Source organism: Poecilia formosa, unplaced genomic scaffold (genome assembly GCF_000485575.1).
Source record: "Poecilia formosa unplaced genomic scaffold, Poecilia_formosa-5.1.2 Scaffold0, whole genome shotgun sequence".
Classification (NCBI taxonomy): domain Eukaryota; kingdom Metazoa; phylum Chordata; class Actinopteri; order Cyprinodontiformes; family Poeciliidae; genus Poecilia; species Poecilia formosa.
In genome coordinates this window covers 6,142,921-6,160,551 of record NW_006799939.1, presented here as the reverse complement: position 1 = coordinate 6,160,551, position 17,631 = coordinate 6,142,921, and the positions used below count along the sequence as shown (strand labels likewise).

The following is a 17,631-nucleotide window of genomic DNA, read 5'->3' as shown; positions in this document are numbered from 1 at the left end:
TTACTGAAAGAAATGTATTCACTACTTATTTTACACCATCGACTTCAGTTATAGATTTTATTTACTTTTCTTTATTGTCATGTTTTTTGTTTATTTTTGTAGAAATATTAATTGACACACACTGGGAAAAGACATACTGTACAAGTAACTACTGAAAGGTAATAGTCATTCATGGATCAAAGGGTTAAATCCAGTCCCATCGTACACATGACGTGTTTCCGCCTTCTACCGGAAGTTTGCGGAGTTTCAGCTGCTGTGACCGCGCTCCACCGTCCTAGGGGATCCTTTGTGAAAGCTTAAATGTCTTGGTGCTAAGCTGTTAATGAGATAGCCACTTTACTTCGTGAGTCTCGGTGGTTGGGATTTTTAGGGCCACGTTGCTTCTGCTTTCTTTTCTTTTCTTTTTTTTATAGCGCCGTTAAAGGTCGTCGTATTTTCACTTTTTGATGCAGCCAGGCTGCCGAATCTCGCGAGAAGTGGAATCTCACCGTGAGTAAAGCTCGGTTAAGTTTAACCCAGTGTGTTTTCTTGATAGTAATGTTACTGTTGCTTCAGCTGGTGATTCGTTGTTCGTTGTTTTCATTTTGGAGTCTTTAAGAGTTAACTAATGTGTGCTTGCCTTTGTTTCTCCTCCTAGAACAAACACAATGAATAAAGAAGCCAGACTGAAGGCATCAATAAACCAGAAGCTAACGGAGACAGGAGAAAGAGATCGGTGGGTAGGATTTAATACTGTAGGGGTATTATTAAATATGTTTCAACTAAAATGTCAATTTGAAGGCTTTTTTTTTTTCTGTATAAAATTCACCTGCTCTCCTCTCTGTTTATCTGGCTGACAGACTGAAGGAGCTGCTGAGAGCTAAGCTCACAGAGTGTGGGTGGAAGGACCAAATGAAGGCTCAATGCAAAGGTAAAAACACTTTTCCAGAAACAATATGGCAGCTGGTACATGAGGGAAGCAAGGTTAGATTTACTAAGAAGAGGTACTTTTATGTTTCTCAATTTTTTTTTTTTTGCTTACTTAGAGATGCAAAAAGGGTCAACAGAACTTGGATGACAATACTCAAACTCACCTTGAGTCAATTTTTCGCTTTGTTCATTAACATATGAGCAAAGCGACTCTTGTATCTACAGGGTTGTAGACACATGAGTGCCATTGAGTGATTTTAATGTCAACTAATCATTACGTCTGCTGAAGTCATTGCAGACTTCTTTCAGTTCAGAGAGTGCAGTTTATTTGGTCTTGTTTTACAATGATCGTATACTGTAGTTCAGATATCCATGAACACGTAAGCTGGTTCCCTTTACCTTTAAATAAACGTCACTAAATGCATACAGTGAAACCAAAATAAAATAAATATAATATGACACTTCCTTAAACCAAACTGTGGTTTGTAGCCAGTTAGAAAACTTTTTTCCTTCCGTTTTGTTTTTTATTCTATGAATAATATAGAAAAAACTGTCCACACTAAAACCCTAAAAGCTAGCAAAATTGGATTCTAGAAACTGTTTGATTTTACAGTTCTTGTGTTGCTTTTCAAAATGATTTTTGTGCAATGTGACTGTTTTTAAGAGTGCAAATATATTTGATGTTTAAGTTCTGGAAATCCCAGCACTGTCACTTTTATTAAAGTCATTATCAGAGTTCATAGATTCTGTTGACACAGTTTCTGTCATTGTGTCAACAGAAAATCTTTTTAACACAATAAATCCATCAAATGTCACTGGAAAACGTAAAAACTTAAAACTGCTGTCATAACAGCTCATGCAGGCTTGAATATTTTTTTGAACAGCCAACACTGCATCTTTATACTTTTCTGGAACTTGAACTACCCAAAATTTGGAATATTTCCAGTTATCAGACTTGAAACAGGCAGAAAGGGAAACGGAAACCGTTGGATTAAAGTCCTATATTTGAGCTAAAGTCTGTACATGCAGAATTTACTTTAAAGGGGTAATTAAAGCCTAAATGTTGTTTTGTAGACCTGTTGGCATACATGAGAACAATTCACAGATTGTCACCCAAACCCACGTTACTTAAAGCTCACCAGAATCATTTGGTCAGATAAGGATAGAGCCTGTAAGTGAAGTTAAAGCAGAGATGGGAAAAATATAGACTTTATTTTTAATGTTTTAGTTTGGGTTTATGTTGAATATGGCCGACAGTGAAGAGGGCAGAGATGGAAATAAAGGTCATGCAGCTTAATGGCAGACAGTAAGAAGAGGGTAAAACAAGGTCAGAGATGATGAGGATGAAGGTGAATACGTTGAGGAGAGGATCAGAGAACTCTGCATCTCCAGCCCGCTCAGTTGAACAGACTCAACAGATGTTGCACTGAATTCTGCAGGAGTCAAATCTCGACTCCAGGGGGCGCCGTTACTTAAATAAATGTTATTTTGCTCTCAGAGCACCACAGCCAAATGAAACTCTCCTGAAATACAGATGGTCACTTATTCTGTTCAGTTCAACAGAATATTTAACAAAATGGAGAGTTAACATTTGGAGATCATTTCCAACCAATGGGTCAGAGTTTGGTTTGAGGCTAAAAGCCTTTAAGTTGTAGTGCAGTGACAGTTTCTGGTAAGAATTATCAGAATATCTGCACTACACACCAGTCTGTGGTGCTTTGAGAGCAAGTTGTGGACGTAAGCCACAGCGCCCTCTGCAGGGACCCATAAAATAACATCAACCGAGAGGCTTTCACAGGTTTTAGTACCACTTTATATTAAGACAATTAATATAAGACAAGACATTAGTTAACCTAAGCAATTACTTGACAGTCTTAATACTCTCAATAAACCTACTTGGACATTTACACTGTAGTGGTTGATATCTTTGTAACCTCCTTTGGAGGTTAACATTTTGGGGTTTAGTGTTTTTTTTGTTTTGATCTGTCAATAAAGTTAGCTTGAAACTTGATCCTTAAGTTTAATCTCTTCTGATACGTCAGTCTAACCGTGTTATATTCCTCATGCAGACGTCATCAAACAAAAAGGTCTGGAGCACGTGACGGTGGAGGACCTTGTTGTAGAGGTCACCCCTAAAGGAAGAGGTAACTCGAATAACAAATCGACACTACAGTCTCAGAAAACAGTGACTACACAATTTGTCATCATAAATAAGATGATTAAAAAAATAACCTTTGATCCCAATGCACAAGCACCATTCAGAACAGAAACATACCAGAAAGAAAACGTGTGTGTATGTACAATAATGTTGTAGGGCTTCATAAAAGAGTTTGCGATCATATTTACCAGTGAAAAAGTAAATGTTGCAGGAAAGCGACTCATCAATGTGTCTTTATTGCAGCCTTGGTGCCAGACAGCGTTAAGAAGGAGCTCCTACAGAGAATTCGAGCCTTTTTGACACAGCACGCCTCATAGTCAACATTTGCCAATATTATTCTCATAAAGATGTTAGCTTTTGTGTTGTTTTTTTTTTTTTTTTTAAGGATTTAATGGAATTCTGAAATATTTTTTAGAATTGCTTATAAATTCGTATCTGCTCTGATAAATGTGTTTGTATTGATCCACTGATCAACTGATTCATGTTTTATACCAATCAGATGTCGTGTCTCCTTGTGTATGAAATGTGCTGCTTGAATAAAGGGGTCAATTTATTAAACATGCATTTTTTTCCCCCATATATGTATAAAAAACAAAGCACAATACAGAAATTAATTTCAGGGAAGAAATTGATCAGTGTTCATCATCCATTAGTCTCTTAAGGAAACTACTCTGCTACATTTAATTAGGGTCTCTGCTGTAGTTCTGTAGATTTAGGGATGGAACTAAAATAGAAATGTTTTCAGATGTACATTAAATGGCTAAAGATTAGGGCAGGCCAGCTTGCTGGATAATCGTAGACAGTGACACTCTGCTTGTTAAATCAGGTTGTAGTACTTTTGACAGTGTGAGCAGGTGCCAAATTCGTGCTGGAAAATAAAATCGGCATCTCCATAACAGTTGTCAGCAAGGGGAAGCATCAGACTTTCACAACGCTCTGGCTGTCAGCCGTAGTGACTTTGGAGAAGAGAAACCACAGCAGTACAAATCATCTCTGATTCTCTGTATGAGTTTGAAGCTCCAAACAGGACCTCAAGCAACTTGGATTCTGGAATCGTCTCCGCTCTTCGGGTAGAACCCTGTGGTGTCCAAACAGTCTGCCATGCGGGCCAAAATTGAAAAGTTGAACATACTGGCTTGGCCATAAATATTATAGATTTTGAAATGAAAAGCAAAAACTTATTTGGGTTGTGATTTATTTAGTCGGTTTTACATGCTCAACATTAAACTAAGCATGAAATACTTCAGTGAAAGAAGCAAAATATTCAGATTTTAGTTGGAAATGTTCTGTAGATGATGTTAAATCTGAAATATAAAAGGGTCTCACACTCTTACTTTGAAAGAAAGCCATAAAACTTTGACATACCACCTAAGGCTCCCAACAGTTGCGGGTGGTTTTACAAAGTATTGACTGCATTTCACAATAAGAGGCAGTATTATGTATTTTCCAGTCATATACTGCCATTTTATAGAACAGTCAAGTAACTATTTTACCATCAGTTCTTATAAAAATGCTGTGTATATAAAATATGACTTAAAAGTAATTTGACTTTGTAATTTATTGAATTGAAATTGGGCCTCTGTCCCTTTAAAACCTCCTGCTGTTTCTGAAACTCCGCCTCCAGAAAGTCTTCCCAACATTGCTCTGTTAACACGGTCACAACATTTTTACCATCATTGTACTGAGAAGTGGCTTCTATAATGAGCTCAGCTGATGAGTGGTTCCACCAGGTGCTAATTGTCTGCTGGCTAGTCTGAAGGAGCCGAGTGAGGCAGAAGCTTGGAAACTGCGTCTTCAATGCGGAGCTAGGTGCACCCAGGCGTTTTGCATAGCTGAATGGTTGCCACGGGAGATTACAGGATTTTTCAAACGTGCATGAAAGAATCAAGACAACTCTCCAGGTATGTTTTTGATGAGGGCAATAACATTATAACATGTTGTAAAGCACAAAAAAGTTGATGTTATCTAATACTACCCCTTTAAAAACATCTGTCTGTGTCTGTCACATAAATCCCCATCAAAATACAATGAAGTCTGTGGCTGTAACTTTCATGGGGCATCAATACTTTTTGTAAGGTGCTGTAGTTGCACAGGCATGACCTAATTGTAAGTCAATTTCATTTAATCGCAAACCCAAGGAAAAAAAAAAAGTGTACCTCTTGGCATAATTTTTCACATTAGTGAGTAGAGGCTGTGCGTCGGTCACCCACACAAAGCTCAGGGAGTGTTTTCATAGCCGAAGGACCTGCTGTGACATCAGCCTAGGTGACAACATGCTGATGTACAGTTCTGTAGCGGAGGCCAAGTGTAACATTCCCCTCCATCCCCTGCACACGCGTTCCTTTAATGGCCTACATCAATTCCCATGTTATCAGCCGATCTCCCCCGGGCGCCCCTTATAAAGCGGGCTCTGCACTCTGAACTACGGCACATACCAACACCGGATAGAGTTACGGGTGACGCAATATATTGTTATAGAGATTTGTATTTACGTTCTCACTCTGTGTTCTCAGCTTTTCTCAATCATCCGGGACCCGCTCGGCTCAGCTGTGGAGCTGTACAATAACCAGATTACTCTCCACATCATAAAAAAGTCAGGCAAGTTAGAAAAAAAAAAAAAGGTAAAACAAACGAAAGGAAAATATTTGAGGTAAGATGTAGTGGCACATCTTGCAGGAAGCAAGAAGAGGTTTCAGAGAAGCAGGAGCTGACATTTAGGAACAAAATGTCACAGAGTACTCAGGTAAATTTGTGTTTTAGCAAAAAGGTTGTTTTCTGTCCGTTCCATTTTAGAGTCTCAAGGCCGTGAAATTTGATTTGCAATATATTTTAAGGTGAGCCGTCTTCTTTTCTTAAATCTAAGATAGTTCTCACCTTTACCCCAAACCTATTCAGTGTCTAAACCCAACCACACCACAATGTAAGAAAAAAAAGTAGCATTTAAGGTAAAATACCCACAGAAGTAGTTGCTAGAATGTTACTGCAGTAAATATGGCCGAAGTGCACGAGACAAACGGTATAAGGTTTTGGCAACCGTCACTTAACAGTACTGAACCGTTAACCGTTTATGGAAAATTACCTTAAAAATTACATATGTACTCTAAACAATTTTACATCAAGTTGCTGTAAAAACAACAGTGTATATTATGAACCTGATTACAGTAAACTCCTAAAAACAAAAGCTACACCATAAGGCAGATGTAATTCTGCCGTATGGTGTAAAACTGTAGAGTGGCTCTCAAAATTACACACAGCCCTGTTCAAATGTAAGGTTTTGGTTTCATTACCTGGCAATAAATATTGCGTTCTCTCGCAATAAATGATCAAATAATCCCTGGTCTATTTGGCATTCAGTTAAAATAAACCATTTATGGTGTGCAGTAGCTATTACAGCAGTGTCATATATGCTTAATTGGCTTATTTTGGTTTTATTTGATGCATTTCGTGACTTTTGTTAGCAGGTAAAGGTTCTATTTCACCTGTGAAATGGAACACAGGTAAAATACAGTATATAGTGATAAGTAAATTTTTATAGAGGTATAACTTTCTTTCAGAGGAAAACGACATAAAAACTAATACCTTGTCGAAGCACCTTTTGAATCAATTTCAATATTTACATTTCTTGAGTTTTTACACCTGTCATCAGTCCTAAAAAAACAAAATAACTTGAATTAAAGGCCTGCTTCCTCTGTAAGTTTTCATTGGCATTTGCTTTTCTGCATCCTGTAGCTAAAGTCGTAGTTTCCAGACAGGTTATAAAGGTTTATCAGTTGCAAGAAGGGTACACAAGTTACCAATAATGTGGGAAAGTATGGAACAACGGGAATATCACATTTCTCCAGAATTGATGAAAAGATGAGAATGAAACTGGTCATGGAGGTTGCTGAAGAAGCTGAACTAATTTCTACCAATGTGACGACAATCTCCTGGATTCTCCATACATCTGGACTTCGGGAGAAGGGTGAAGACTGGCGAAAATCTGTCAAAGCCTTCAGGGAAGATGTGCTCTGTCATTGTATTGAAATCTGTAATTTGGAAAATTTTCATAGCTTTTCCAAGACTTACTAAAAAAAAGTGAACTTGTGTCTGCAGAGCACTTGATGACATTTAAAGGAAAAAAAAAAGGCCATGCTACAGATGTTTCCACGCGTGCTTGTCTGCATATAGGGAAGTGTGCACACATTGGTTCTCCCACCCTCGAAACTGCAGCGAGATAGCAGCTGTGTCAATAGGCGAAAGAGCCAAAATGTGCGGTCCTTGCGCGCCGAGTCCTAAAGCAGCTCTACGGTCGTGTCTCTAGTGAGACCGCCGGCATCCAAAGATCATAAACACCTCCTGTACTGTACAAATGCGGAGAAACGGCAGAGCCGGTTGGACACAGATGGTAGAAACGCGCTCATACTGTGAGGAAATTTTGGGAAATGATGAAGTTATCCTCTCATTGCCCCAAATAGAATAACAGTGCACCTGCTTGCAGACTTGTAGGAATGAAGCACTGAATCAACAGTTTTTAACATAAAGAAAAACAAGTAAAGATCATGTTCACAACAGCATATTTGCTGCACATAGAGTAACATGGATGCTAGAAATTATTTCATAAAAGACTTATGGATGAAATATGGACCAATCCGACTCGGAACCAACAGGACTGGATTAAAACATTTGATGAAAAATGACCTCACTGTAGTCATAAATGAACTTTCACTTCTCACAATCATTTTTGGACAGCAAAATTTATGATCAATACATAAAAAGGAATTTAAAGGCAGTTTTAAAAAGCAGTGGGGGAGAAAGACCTGAACTTTTGGAGGCATATCCTGAGGCATGAAGAAACCAAAAAAACCAAAACTGATTTGTTCTGACATAATGGCCAACATTAGGTTTCATTACTGATTAGGAATTTGCTGGTAATAACTAAAAAAAATACAAAGCTAAACAGCAGGTGATGTAAAACTTTGTTTTTCATACATGTTTTATGTAAATGAAAACTGGCTATTTTTAGTGTGCCCTTGAGAAAGTTTTTATCACATCCATTATAATGTTTCACCTCCGTCCAGCCAGAATAAAGTAAAAAAGAAAAAAAAAAAAGAGTATAAATGAAAACCCATTTAAGTTCTGAGTAGTTTTTTTTTTATTGTTGCATCAGGTTTATTAATAAAAAGCTGATGAAAATTAATTGCTGACATCACCTTCAGTTCTCAAACACATGGCAGAAATGAACAAATACTTAACCAAGGAACCTAAAGGTTATGTTTTAAGACTGTAGCAGGAAGCTGGAGTAACCAGGGCAAAAGTGCAAACTTCCTGCAGAAGGAGTCCAGATTGAAAATAGAAAATCTGATTTTTAAAATTCATCTAAACAAAATTCTAGTAAAAACATTTCTGAGCTTGAAAAGTTGAAAATTTCCTAGAAAAATCTCAGAAATTTTGAGATTAATCTCAGATATTTTCTAGAAGAAAGTGGGAAAATTCTGGGCTTCAAAAGTCAATATTTGACAGAAAAACAACTCAGAAATTTTGAGATTAATCTAAGAAATTTTGTACTTTCAACTTTGGAAACTCTTTCTACAATGACCCTAATATCCCGTCATACAACAGTGCTAACTTCTGGCTAATAAAAACTTAAGTAAACATAGATTGTAATGAGATTTGATAGTTATTTTAATTTTAGTTTTTTGTTGACAGCAAAACACTTCTGATTGGTGGCAGGTGACAACATGTGACATGACAATGATTAGCTTATTTGTGCTTTGGATTGTTAGGGGAAAAAAATTAAATCAATTTGCAGGAGAATTTACAAGTCTTCTTTGATAACCTCTGAATCAATAAGGTAATGCAAGACCAGGTTTCCACTGTAAGGCGAAGTAGGTCCTGTATTATTTCAATATGGCCACTTGCAAGACGCTTGTACACGTCCTACCCATTACTGCCTGGTTTCTTTCCTCTGAACACAGGTGAATACCATGCTCAATAAAGTTCTCTTAAATTCTCACTTGGATTTATGAGAGTTTTACCTCAGAGCTACAACCCCTTTGAAACCTGCATACTAGCAGCCATTAGACCTTTTTTTACATTGTCATTTTGATGCAAAGGAGTGGAAAAAAAAACAATCCTGGAAACAGAAAGATTGAGCTGCAAGCATCCTACAGTGCGAAAAGTTTTTAGCACAGTTGCATTCTGTTGTGTCTCCTGGGAACAGTTTTCTACACCCTAATGAGGTGGAGGAGCAGCTTTCTCGCTGTTATTCCTGGCATCGACGCGCCAGTGTGCCACTCTCGGACCAACCCTCCCACCCTCGTTTTTTCCCCACTCGGTAGCCCAGTGCAAATAATAAATAAGGAGAAACACATCATCTCTGTGGTTTTTTTTTTTTTTTTTTTTTTAATCCATGACCTAAGAGCAAGTCTGACAAAGTTAACACAAAGCAATCTTAGATAATGATCAGCAAATGTGTATAAAGTTTCATAGAGCATGACTTCACATAATCGTTTAGATCAGCCAGACTGCCGTGCTGCTGCAGCAAAAAACGGTGCGCGCACGCACACACACGCACACATTTGTTTGCGTGACACTTAAAAGCAGCACTTCTGTTTAATACGTTGCTGAAACTTATTTGATATGTGTGATGTTGTGGTTGGGATTAGCTACTGGTCATAAATAGCGGAATTTTTACAGAAGCTTTAAGACATGCTCATAAATGTTTATTCTGAAAATATGTGTCAGATTTTCCATTCATTTACACACACAAGTGGCACACACACACAAAGACGTACACAGACACACACATCCCCGTACATGAACAAGCTACTAGTTTTGATCGGGGCTGTGTGGCTCACCTACCAGGGCGCCGTTCCAACAGAGGGCAGCACTAACTTTTGAAAAAAATTCCTAAATATGTTGGTTGCTGCCCAAAAGGTGTTTTGTTGCAGTGTATACCAATGTGTCCGTGGGTCCTTAAAATGTCTTGAATTCATGCGGCTAAAATTAAGGTCTTAAAATGTCTTAAATTCATTTAAAAAATTTAAGTTGGCCTTAATCACAGGACTTAAATTTTGTCGTGGAAGGACTAGTTTATCTGATACAGGTAGCTTTTTTCCCATGGGACTTTTCTGTCAGCATTTGAGTCATTCACAAACAAAATATCTGCACTCAGTGGTTGCCGCTACCACTATTTAGCAGCAGTCGCTAACTTAGCTAGCTTCTTTGTGTCGATCATGTGTGAAGTGTAATTTTACAGCCTATTGGCTGGACGACGTTCATCTTCGCTAATGGCTCACTTCTGAAAGACGCTGCATTCATTCTGTGCTAAAAAGTTGGAAAGCTTGACAATAATATATGAAATCTGTGATTTTCTTTTGTACACTTTTGCTGTACAAAATTGGGCTTAAATTTCATTGTTAATTATCTTAAAAAGTCTTAAATTTGTTTTGGTTAAACCTGCAGACATCCTGTGTACATTGAAACATTTAACCCTACGTTGCCATAAAAAGTGAAGTTTGTATTTGATTTAAAGATTCCTACTTAGCACTAAATTAAAATGGCAATTTCACATATTTTAAGGAGTGTGATTATTTCCTGTTCAAAATCTAAAAATATTTGGACTGTTTAGAGCTGAACTTGACAAATCTGTCCTGAGACTTTTGAAAGCTTTATTGTAATTGTGAAGCCAAAAAGGCAGAAAAGGGGGCGGGGCTCATGCAGCATACCGTTCATGCAAGAACGCTACTGCACACACACACACACACACACACACACACACAAAACGCAACGCAGCTTGGCTCAAATTGATGAAAGTTGTTTCCTGATTAGAAAGAATGAAAGAAACCTCCAGCTCTACCTACAGCACAGTCAGAGTGCAGAGGGAGAGCCGGGGGGTCTCTGCGCTACAACGCAGAGGCAAAAAAAAACAAAAAAAAAAACGAAATACAATCCAGACATTGTTTACCCTGCTCCTGATGTAAAGGCCACTTACTGTCGTGTCCAATGCCTAACCCTTAATTTGCTGCTCCTGCCTTTGAAGTGTGTGCACATTTCTGTTTCCTGACACACTACCTTCTGCTCCGTCTGCCTCCACCCTGAGCCCCAGCAGTTGATATTGCAACTGGATAGGCCATGTTTCCATGTGGGGGCTCTTTTCAGGCCTGCCCTGATGATAAAAAACACAAGTTGAGGAAAAAGTGGGGTGGTGGTGGTGGGGGACGGATCAGCGCCGGGTGCACAGATCCTCGGAGAGGCCCCAGCCCCGGCCCAGACAACGCTGCAGGGGATTAGAGCACACCCTGGCAGCAGAATGGTTTCACTTAAGAATTTCAGTAATCACTTTTAGGAGTGTAATATATAGCTGACCTTCGGCAGCGCCACACGACCCCCCGCTCCCCAAGCCATTTGATCAAAGGAAGCGGCGGTGACTGCGCAAACAGGCGCTATCAGTGGACTCCAATGGATTTACAGCCTGCTTCTTCTCTCTTGTCTCCCCTGAGTCGTGTGCTGATACTCGCCGAAAACCAGTTTCATCTTACAGGACTCATTTTTCTCCCTCGCTGCCTCCCTCCCGTACTAATTTACGGGGGCCAGATCGTGACATTAAGGAACTTAAAGAAGGCGGAGGAGGACGAAGGAGAAAAGGCGGTGAGAGGGAAAGTGGAAAGATGGGGCTGGGGGAGGGGAGGCGGACGATGTCGGCTGAAGAGGCCTGTGGGAAGGGAGCGAAGGGCAGTAGAACCTCGCAAGGGAGGTGGATGGGGTGGGGGGTTCCTCACGCACCGCCCTGCCAAGCGGGCTGAGCATCGTCGTGGGAAAACCTTGGTTGGGGCTCCTTTCTTTGCTGGAGCAGCCAGACACCGTGGCCTGAGCGCCGCAGCAATAACGGCAAGACAAGAGGCCAAAAGGCCGACCCAGTAGGGTTTATATGGGGCCTTAAATCACTGGAGGCTCTGACAAAGAAAGTAAGAAGAGACAATGTCAGTATCATAGCAACTTTTAATAACCTAGTTCCTTGGCCCGTGAACACAGGTGGGATGTTTAAGGGTCTTTCTGCTACGTTGCGTTCTTTTCGTAATTATTAATGCTATATTGGTGAGTGTGTAACATGACCTCCAGATGTAGCTCATACTTCCCAGGTATGACATTTTAATAGGGCTTTCTATGGCTATAAGTGACACAGCTGCTCTATCAGTTGCAGCAACTGATAACAGAGCTGAGTGAAAGGACTACCAGAGTACAGTGTCAACATGTCGACCTTTATGCTTTAACAGGGAACAATATCTCAGCTGGTTCAGTCCACAGTGGCCTGGTAAAAACCAGCCCCTTGTTCTACGCTTTGCTTCGTACAGAGGGTCTGGATCCTCGGCGGTGGAGAAACGGTTGCTTCCTGGAGGCGTGGGCTGTGTGTTGAGGTTTTAAATTTACCCAACTGCTCACCAGAAATTGCCTGCACAGTAAACAACCATCAATACTGAATTTTAATTTAATATTTAGCTAATTATTAAGATTAACAAATATTAATGTTTGTTAATTTAATATTTGGCTCTGAAGCCAATGGCTTCTTTCACTTACTCCGGTACTATTGCTAAAAGTACAGGCAGGTCTGATGTCTGATGTCAAATTGACGTCATCATTCACAACCTCTCCTTCTGTTCGCTGATTGGTCTTGTTAAAATTCCACTGGTGCCGGTGGAATTCACGTCAAAGGGAGAAAACCCAGATGGAGCTGTGAGTAGAGCAGAATTGCGTATGAAGGCAACGACCAGGCTAGTCCACAGAAACATGAGAATTTTTCCATTTCCATATTTACGTTTCATAAGAAGAAAAAGTCTTGTATTAAATCTAAAATGTTTTAATAGTTTGGATTTTTTTTTTTTTTTTTGGTCAAATAGGAAGATGAGACATTCAGTTTGTGAATTTAGCTAGCCCAAACTTTTAGCTTACTTACATTAGTACACTTTTTTAACCAGCAAGGTTAGTCCACAGAGACACGAGTCTGCAACATGAGAATTCTTCCATTTCCACACAAAAGGTATATTTTGTATATAATAATATTGTGTTACAATTTGAAAAAGTTTGTGAATTTTGCTAGCCTAAATTTTTAGCTATTTTTCAATAATACACTTTTTTTCAACTCATCCAAAAAACAAAACAAAAAAAAAACCCTGAATAAATGACTATAGCATTTAAATACAACATTTAATAGCCTGTTGGCAAATGGAAACTACGATACCTTGAAGAACTAGGCGGGTCACGTGCAAGTGAACAGTACGTGGATGATGTCATGACACAATACGGAAAGCAACTAGCGACAATATTCATTTGCATAAATACCTAATAGGTTTACAGTATTAATAGGATTACGTCCGATTAAATCGCTCATCTTTAGTCGTTTTAAAATCTCTTGCTGTTTAAATACAATGAAACCCACCTATGTTCTGCATGAAAAACGCAATTTTAAATAGAAAGGCGACCATAAAACAGTTACATAAAACAAGCATCAGAATTTCCTTTCTTGGAGTGTAGCAGGAAGTACCACCAGCAGCCACCTGAGGGAGTCAAAGCACAGACGACAGGAGAGAGCTGGATATATAAAGAACATTGTGTATGAGGAGATGTGGGTCATTTAATCCTGGCATATTCCCAGCAGAAATACACACATGTGTAGACCTTTAAATGAACCCAATATTCCTAGCCCTTGAACTTGTTCACTTCTTTGTCACCATTACAAACAAAAAAGTTCAAATGTGTGCTATTGGGATTTTGGTCAGCGCACTGAAAAGCAATTTTAAAGTCTTGCCACAGACTTTAAAATTGTAAGTCAAAGTAAATTTGGCTTACTTTGATTGAGACCGTTCCATAGCTGATCATTGTCCTGGTTGATGATTACATCTCTGCCCCAGTCTTGAGACAGTTGCAGCCACTTTTTGAAAAATATTTTATCATTTGTAATTTCTATTCTTTTTTTTTTTTTAGAAAAGAAATCTGATCTGGTCTGAAAAAATTATATATTATATTTTAGCCATATTGCCCTTCCCTAACTTCTATATGCACCAGTATCATTTAGAAATATCCCAAAGGAAATCTGTGTGGAAGACAGACTTTCACCTGGCTGAGAACAGATCCACTGTGATTTAGCCTTGGGCTTGGTTTTTTACTGTAAAAAAATAAAAAAATAAAAAATAAAAAAGCAAAGAAAAAAAAAGTCTGGGCCAGACTGAAAGTTGCATGGATATCATCAAACGTGAACAGATCTGAATCCAGCCCGGTTGTTACGTAACACCTGCGTTCATCAAGCTGTGACAAAGAGGAAATGTTCCCACTTTCTCCCAATCAGCTGATAAGAGCCGCTGTTTAAGATCTGCTTCGCAAATCTTGAACGGACATGCTTTTTTTTTCCCCCTGGTTTGACACTACTGTGAGCAAGATTGATAAGTGTGAAATCTGAGTGCTCGCCATGTCGTTACCATAATACCTCTGGCGGGGTTGATCCTAAGTAATGTTGAGTCAGTTACAGTAAGGAAATAAAAAGTTCTTGTTTTGTTGAAAAAAAAAAAAAAGCTTGACTTGGAACGCAATAATGCAACCTCCTTATTAGTTTCCCGTTCAGCGCCAGCTCCGCTCAACATATGGCTAACACTTGCTGTTAGCGGGGGAACTGGGAGAACTTTCTTGACCCTTATGATTATTGCTAATTTTGGTGGAAGAGAGCGCGGCTCGCTGGGTGGGCAAACGAGCTATCGGCCTTAAAAATGATTAACAGCGTGTCTATTTTGATTAGCATCAACCCATTAAAAGTCCTTTCCACCGGCGCTGTGTTTTACAATCATCATTCAGCGCCCGTCTCTTTCGCACACTTCCTGCATTGGCCCTCACAAGCGTACGAAGGAGGGGGGCAAACGTGGAGGCCCAAAGCGGTGCGATCATGGTGGTTCGAAAGGCTGCGGGTGCTTGGATCAGCTGAGGCTCATGTGGCTGGCCTCGACTTGCTCCCTGCAACCCAGCAGGGCTCACCAACCAGCTGCGCAGCACCCACCAAGCATTCCTGCTTTATTTCCTCCGAGCTCGCCCCCTCCCGTGTCAGACCTGGCCGGGGCAAAATGTGTACCAGCTGCACCACCGCCAGGAAAGGGGGAGCGCACTTTTATTTAACGGCCTCATTGAAACGCCGCCCATGTCACTTGCTCGGTGTGCAGGTGTTCCAGTCGTAAAAGGGGGGCAACGCTTGCAGTTGGACAAAGGTTTATCTCACTTTTTGTGGGTTTTGTCAGGGGACCAAGCGCTAATTCGGAGAAACATATCGTCGACTGGATGAAAAGGACATGTTGCAATCTTGAATTCTTAAGTCTGTTTCTACGGATCATATGTCGTTTTGCAAAAATATTCATTATCCTTTGAGATGTTCTCCCATGTGCTCCCTTGATGACCTCAAACTTTATTGAGATTTTATGTGATTGACCATTACAAAGTAGTTTAATATGAATTAGAAGGTAAAGGAACTGGGGGCTTCAAATGTTTTTGTAACTAAAAAAGTGTTCAAACCCCCCCATCCCACCCCATTGCTTTAGAGCAACACTCATGAATATGTGTCGATATAAAGCATTCCTTTGGACTTCTGAAAATAAAAAAATCATCTTTTTCTTGTACTTCCCAATTATGCACTACCTTATGTTGGTTTATCACAAACTCCCAAGAGAACTTAAAGTGTGGAAGAATTCAAAGGCTATCAATACTTTTGCAAAGCATGTTACTTTCTTGACTCATTGAGACAACTGTAATGATATCCCTTTGTGGGTTTATTGACAAGATTTATTACTCTGTGAATGCTTTCTTATTTTAATTAGCTTCTTTTTTTTCTTAACTTGGAAGTCTGTAGGCCCATTTCCGTCAGATCTGTTTACAGCAAAACATACCCTTACTCTGAACTTACATTGTAACATAGCACCTGAAAATCACTGATAACATTTTAGCTCGAAGCGCTAACACTTCTGGAGTGGAGTGTTTCAAAAACAATTGAGCTATAAAAACCTGCAGCCTTCGTTGAGGTCTAAATACGGATTTGCTTTCTGTAACATTAATGTTTGCTGGAGTTTGATCTGCTGTTTTTCCTTGCAAATTGTACTGACACACAAGCTTGAACATGTCAGATTCAGTTTTGCCCCCCTCCTGTCTACAAACATGTCGGACTTAAAAAGTAAAGTTTGCACCACTTCAATTATTCCCCGAGCTGATTGAAGATCCAATGCTTTATTTTCACTTCATTGTCGTTACACCCTGGAGACACAAACATGCACAAACTGATATGTACTCCAGACTAAAAAGTTCTCTATTTTTTCTCTTTCTGACACACTCCATCATAGCGAGAAAGACACACCCTTCCCCGCAGACCACCGTCACAGCACTCCAAATCCAGCTGTCAAAACTCAGCAACTTCCAACACAATACTAAGATACCTTTGGGGGCAGGGGAACACCCCCCCCCCACCAAAGGCACAGTTTTGCATTTGCACCTCAAACATTTTAGTGTCATATTCCCTGCTTTTTGCCGCTCCTCTCATTTCTGCCACTTGTGCCATCCACCTCTCCTAGCCTCGTATTCTCATCCGTCCGACGGCCACAGGCACGAACTGCCATCGTCTCACATCAACTCTCAAAACAGCTTCGGAAAGACCTCCCTCAACCTCACGCCTCATGCGAGTCCTCATGTCCAGGAGGAACAACAACACCAAAATCCTCCAAATCAGGTCATGTCAAATTAAAAGAGATATTTCAGGAGGCCACAGAAGGGGGCCAGTGGAAAACTTGCTTTGGGGGGGGCATATTTGCATGTCAAAATACACTTGGATTACATTTAGGCAGAGAGACTTGAGAGTGTATTATGACTCTGGGCTTCTGCAACTTTGTTACCATGAAGTCAGGAGTGAACACAGGTGAGGAAAGTCCGCTGGTACGCAAAAACTGGCAGATCAAGACTTTTGACGTAATTGGAACGAGCAAGTGTTGCTCAGTCGGACTGACAGCAACAATATTGTTTCAGCATTTGGTTTGCAAATCCTTAAGGTGAACAAATTAAGCTCTGAAAGCTTGGTGTTTATTTGAACCGGCAATGCCACTTTTGGACACTGGAGCCTTGTGCATCCATGGAGCTGTTGCTACATGTGGATGGTCATGATTTTAACACGTTTTGGATGCTTATTTAAATGGCATGTTGTGGAAAAACGGTGATGTCATATTTCTATTTTTGTTTTTAGTCACAATAACAACATCCTGAAACAGGTTTTAATATCAGGGATGTCATAGGGGAATACAATATGAGGTTTCTGGGTGAGGAGTTATTTTATGACAGGAAAAAATGCCCTTTTTAAATCAACAATGAACAAATCCCACTTTTAGTTTGATTTACCAAGCTACACCCTGGACTAATTACCGTCTGAGCTAAAGAATCAAGAAAACATTTAAATAGTACCTGCCTGACAACATAAAGTAGGGCGAAAGATCTTAAAAAGCAACATATCACACACTGATCTAAGGAAATTCAAGAACAAATATATTTAAAAAAAACCCATTAACATCTGTCAGGAG

The 17,631-nt window shown here is 39.7% G+C and overlaps 1 protein-coding gene across 2 annotated transcripts; it reads left to right on the top strand.

The window, feature by feature from the left end:
- Positions 1-202: 202 nt before the first annotated feature.
- Positions 203-3,629, top strand: eny2 (ENY2 transcription and export complex 2 subunit). Of its 2 annotated transcripts, none has more exons than XM_016679416.1 (5): positions 203-503; positions 638-715; positions 840-910; positions 2,979-3,053; positions 3,311-3,629. In XM_016679416.1, exons 2-5 carry the CDS (start codon positions 648-650, stop codon positions 3,382-3,384), a joined length of 288 nt encoding a protein of 95 aa, XP_016534902.1. In that variant the 5' UTR covers positions 203-503; positions 638-647; the 3' UTR covers positions 3,385-3,629. The 2 variants fall into 2 exon arrangements, with proteins under 2 accessions (XP_016534902.1, XP_007564300.1); XM_007564238.2 differs by having other exon boundaries at positions 206-489.
- Positions 3,630-17,631: the final 14,002 nt, after the last annotated feature.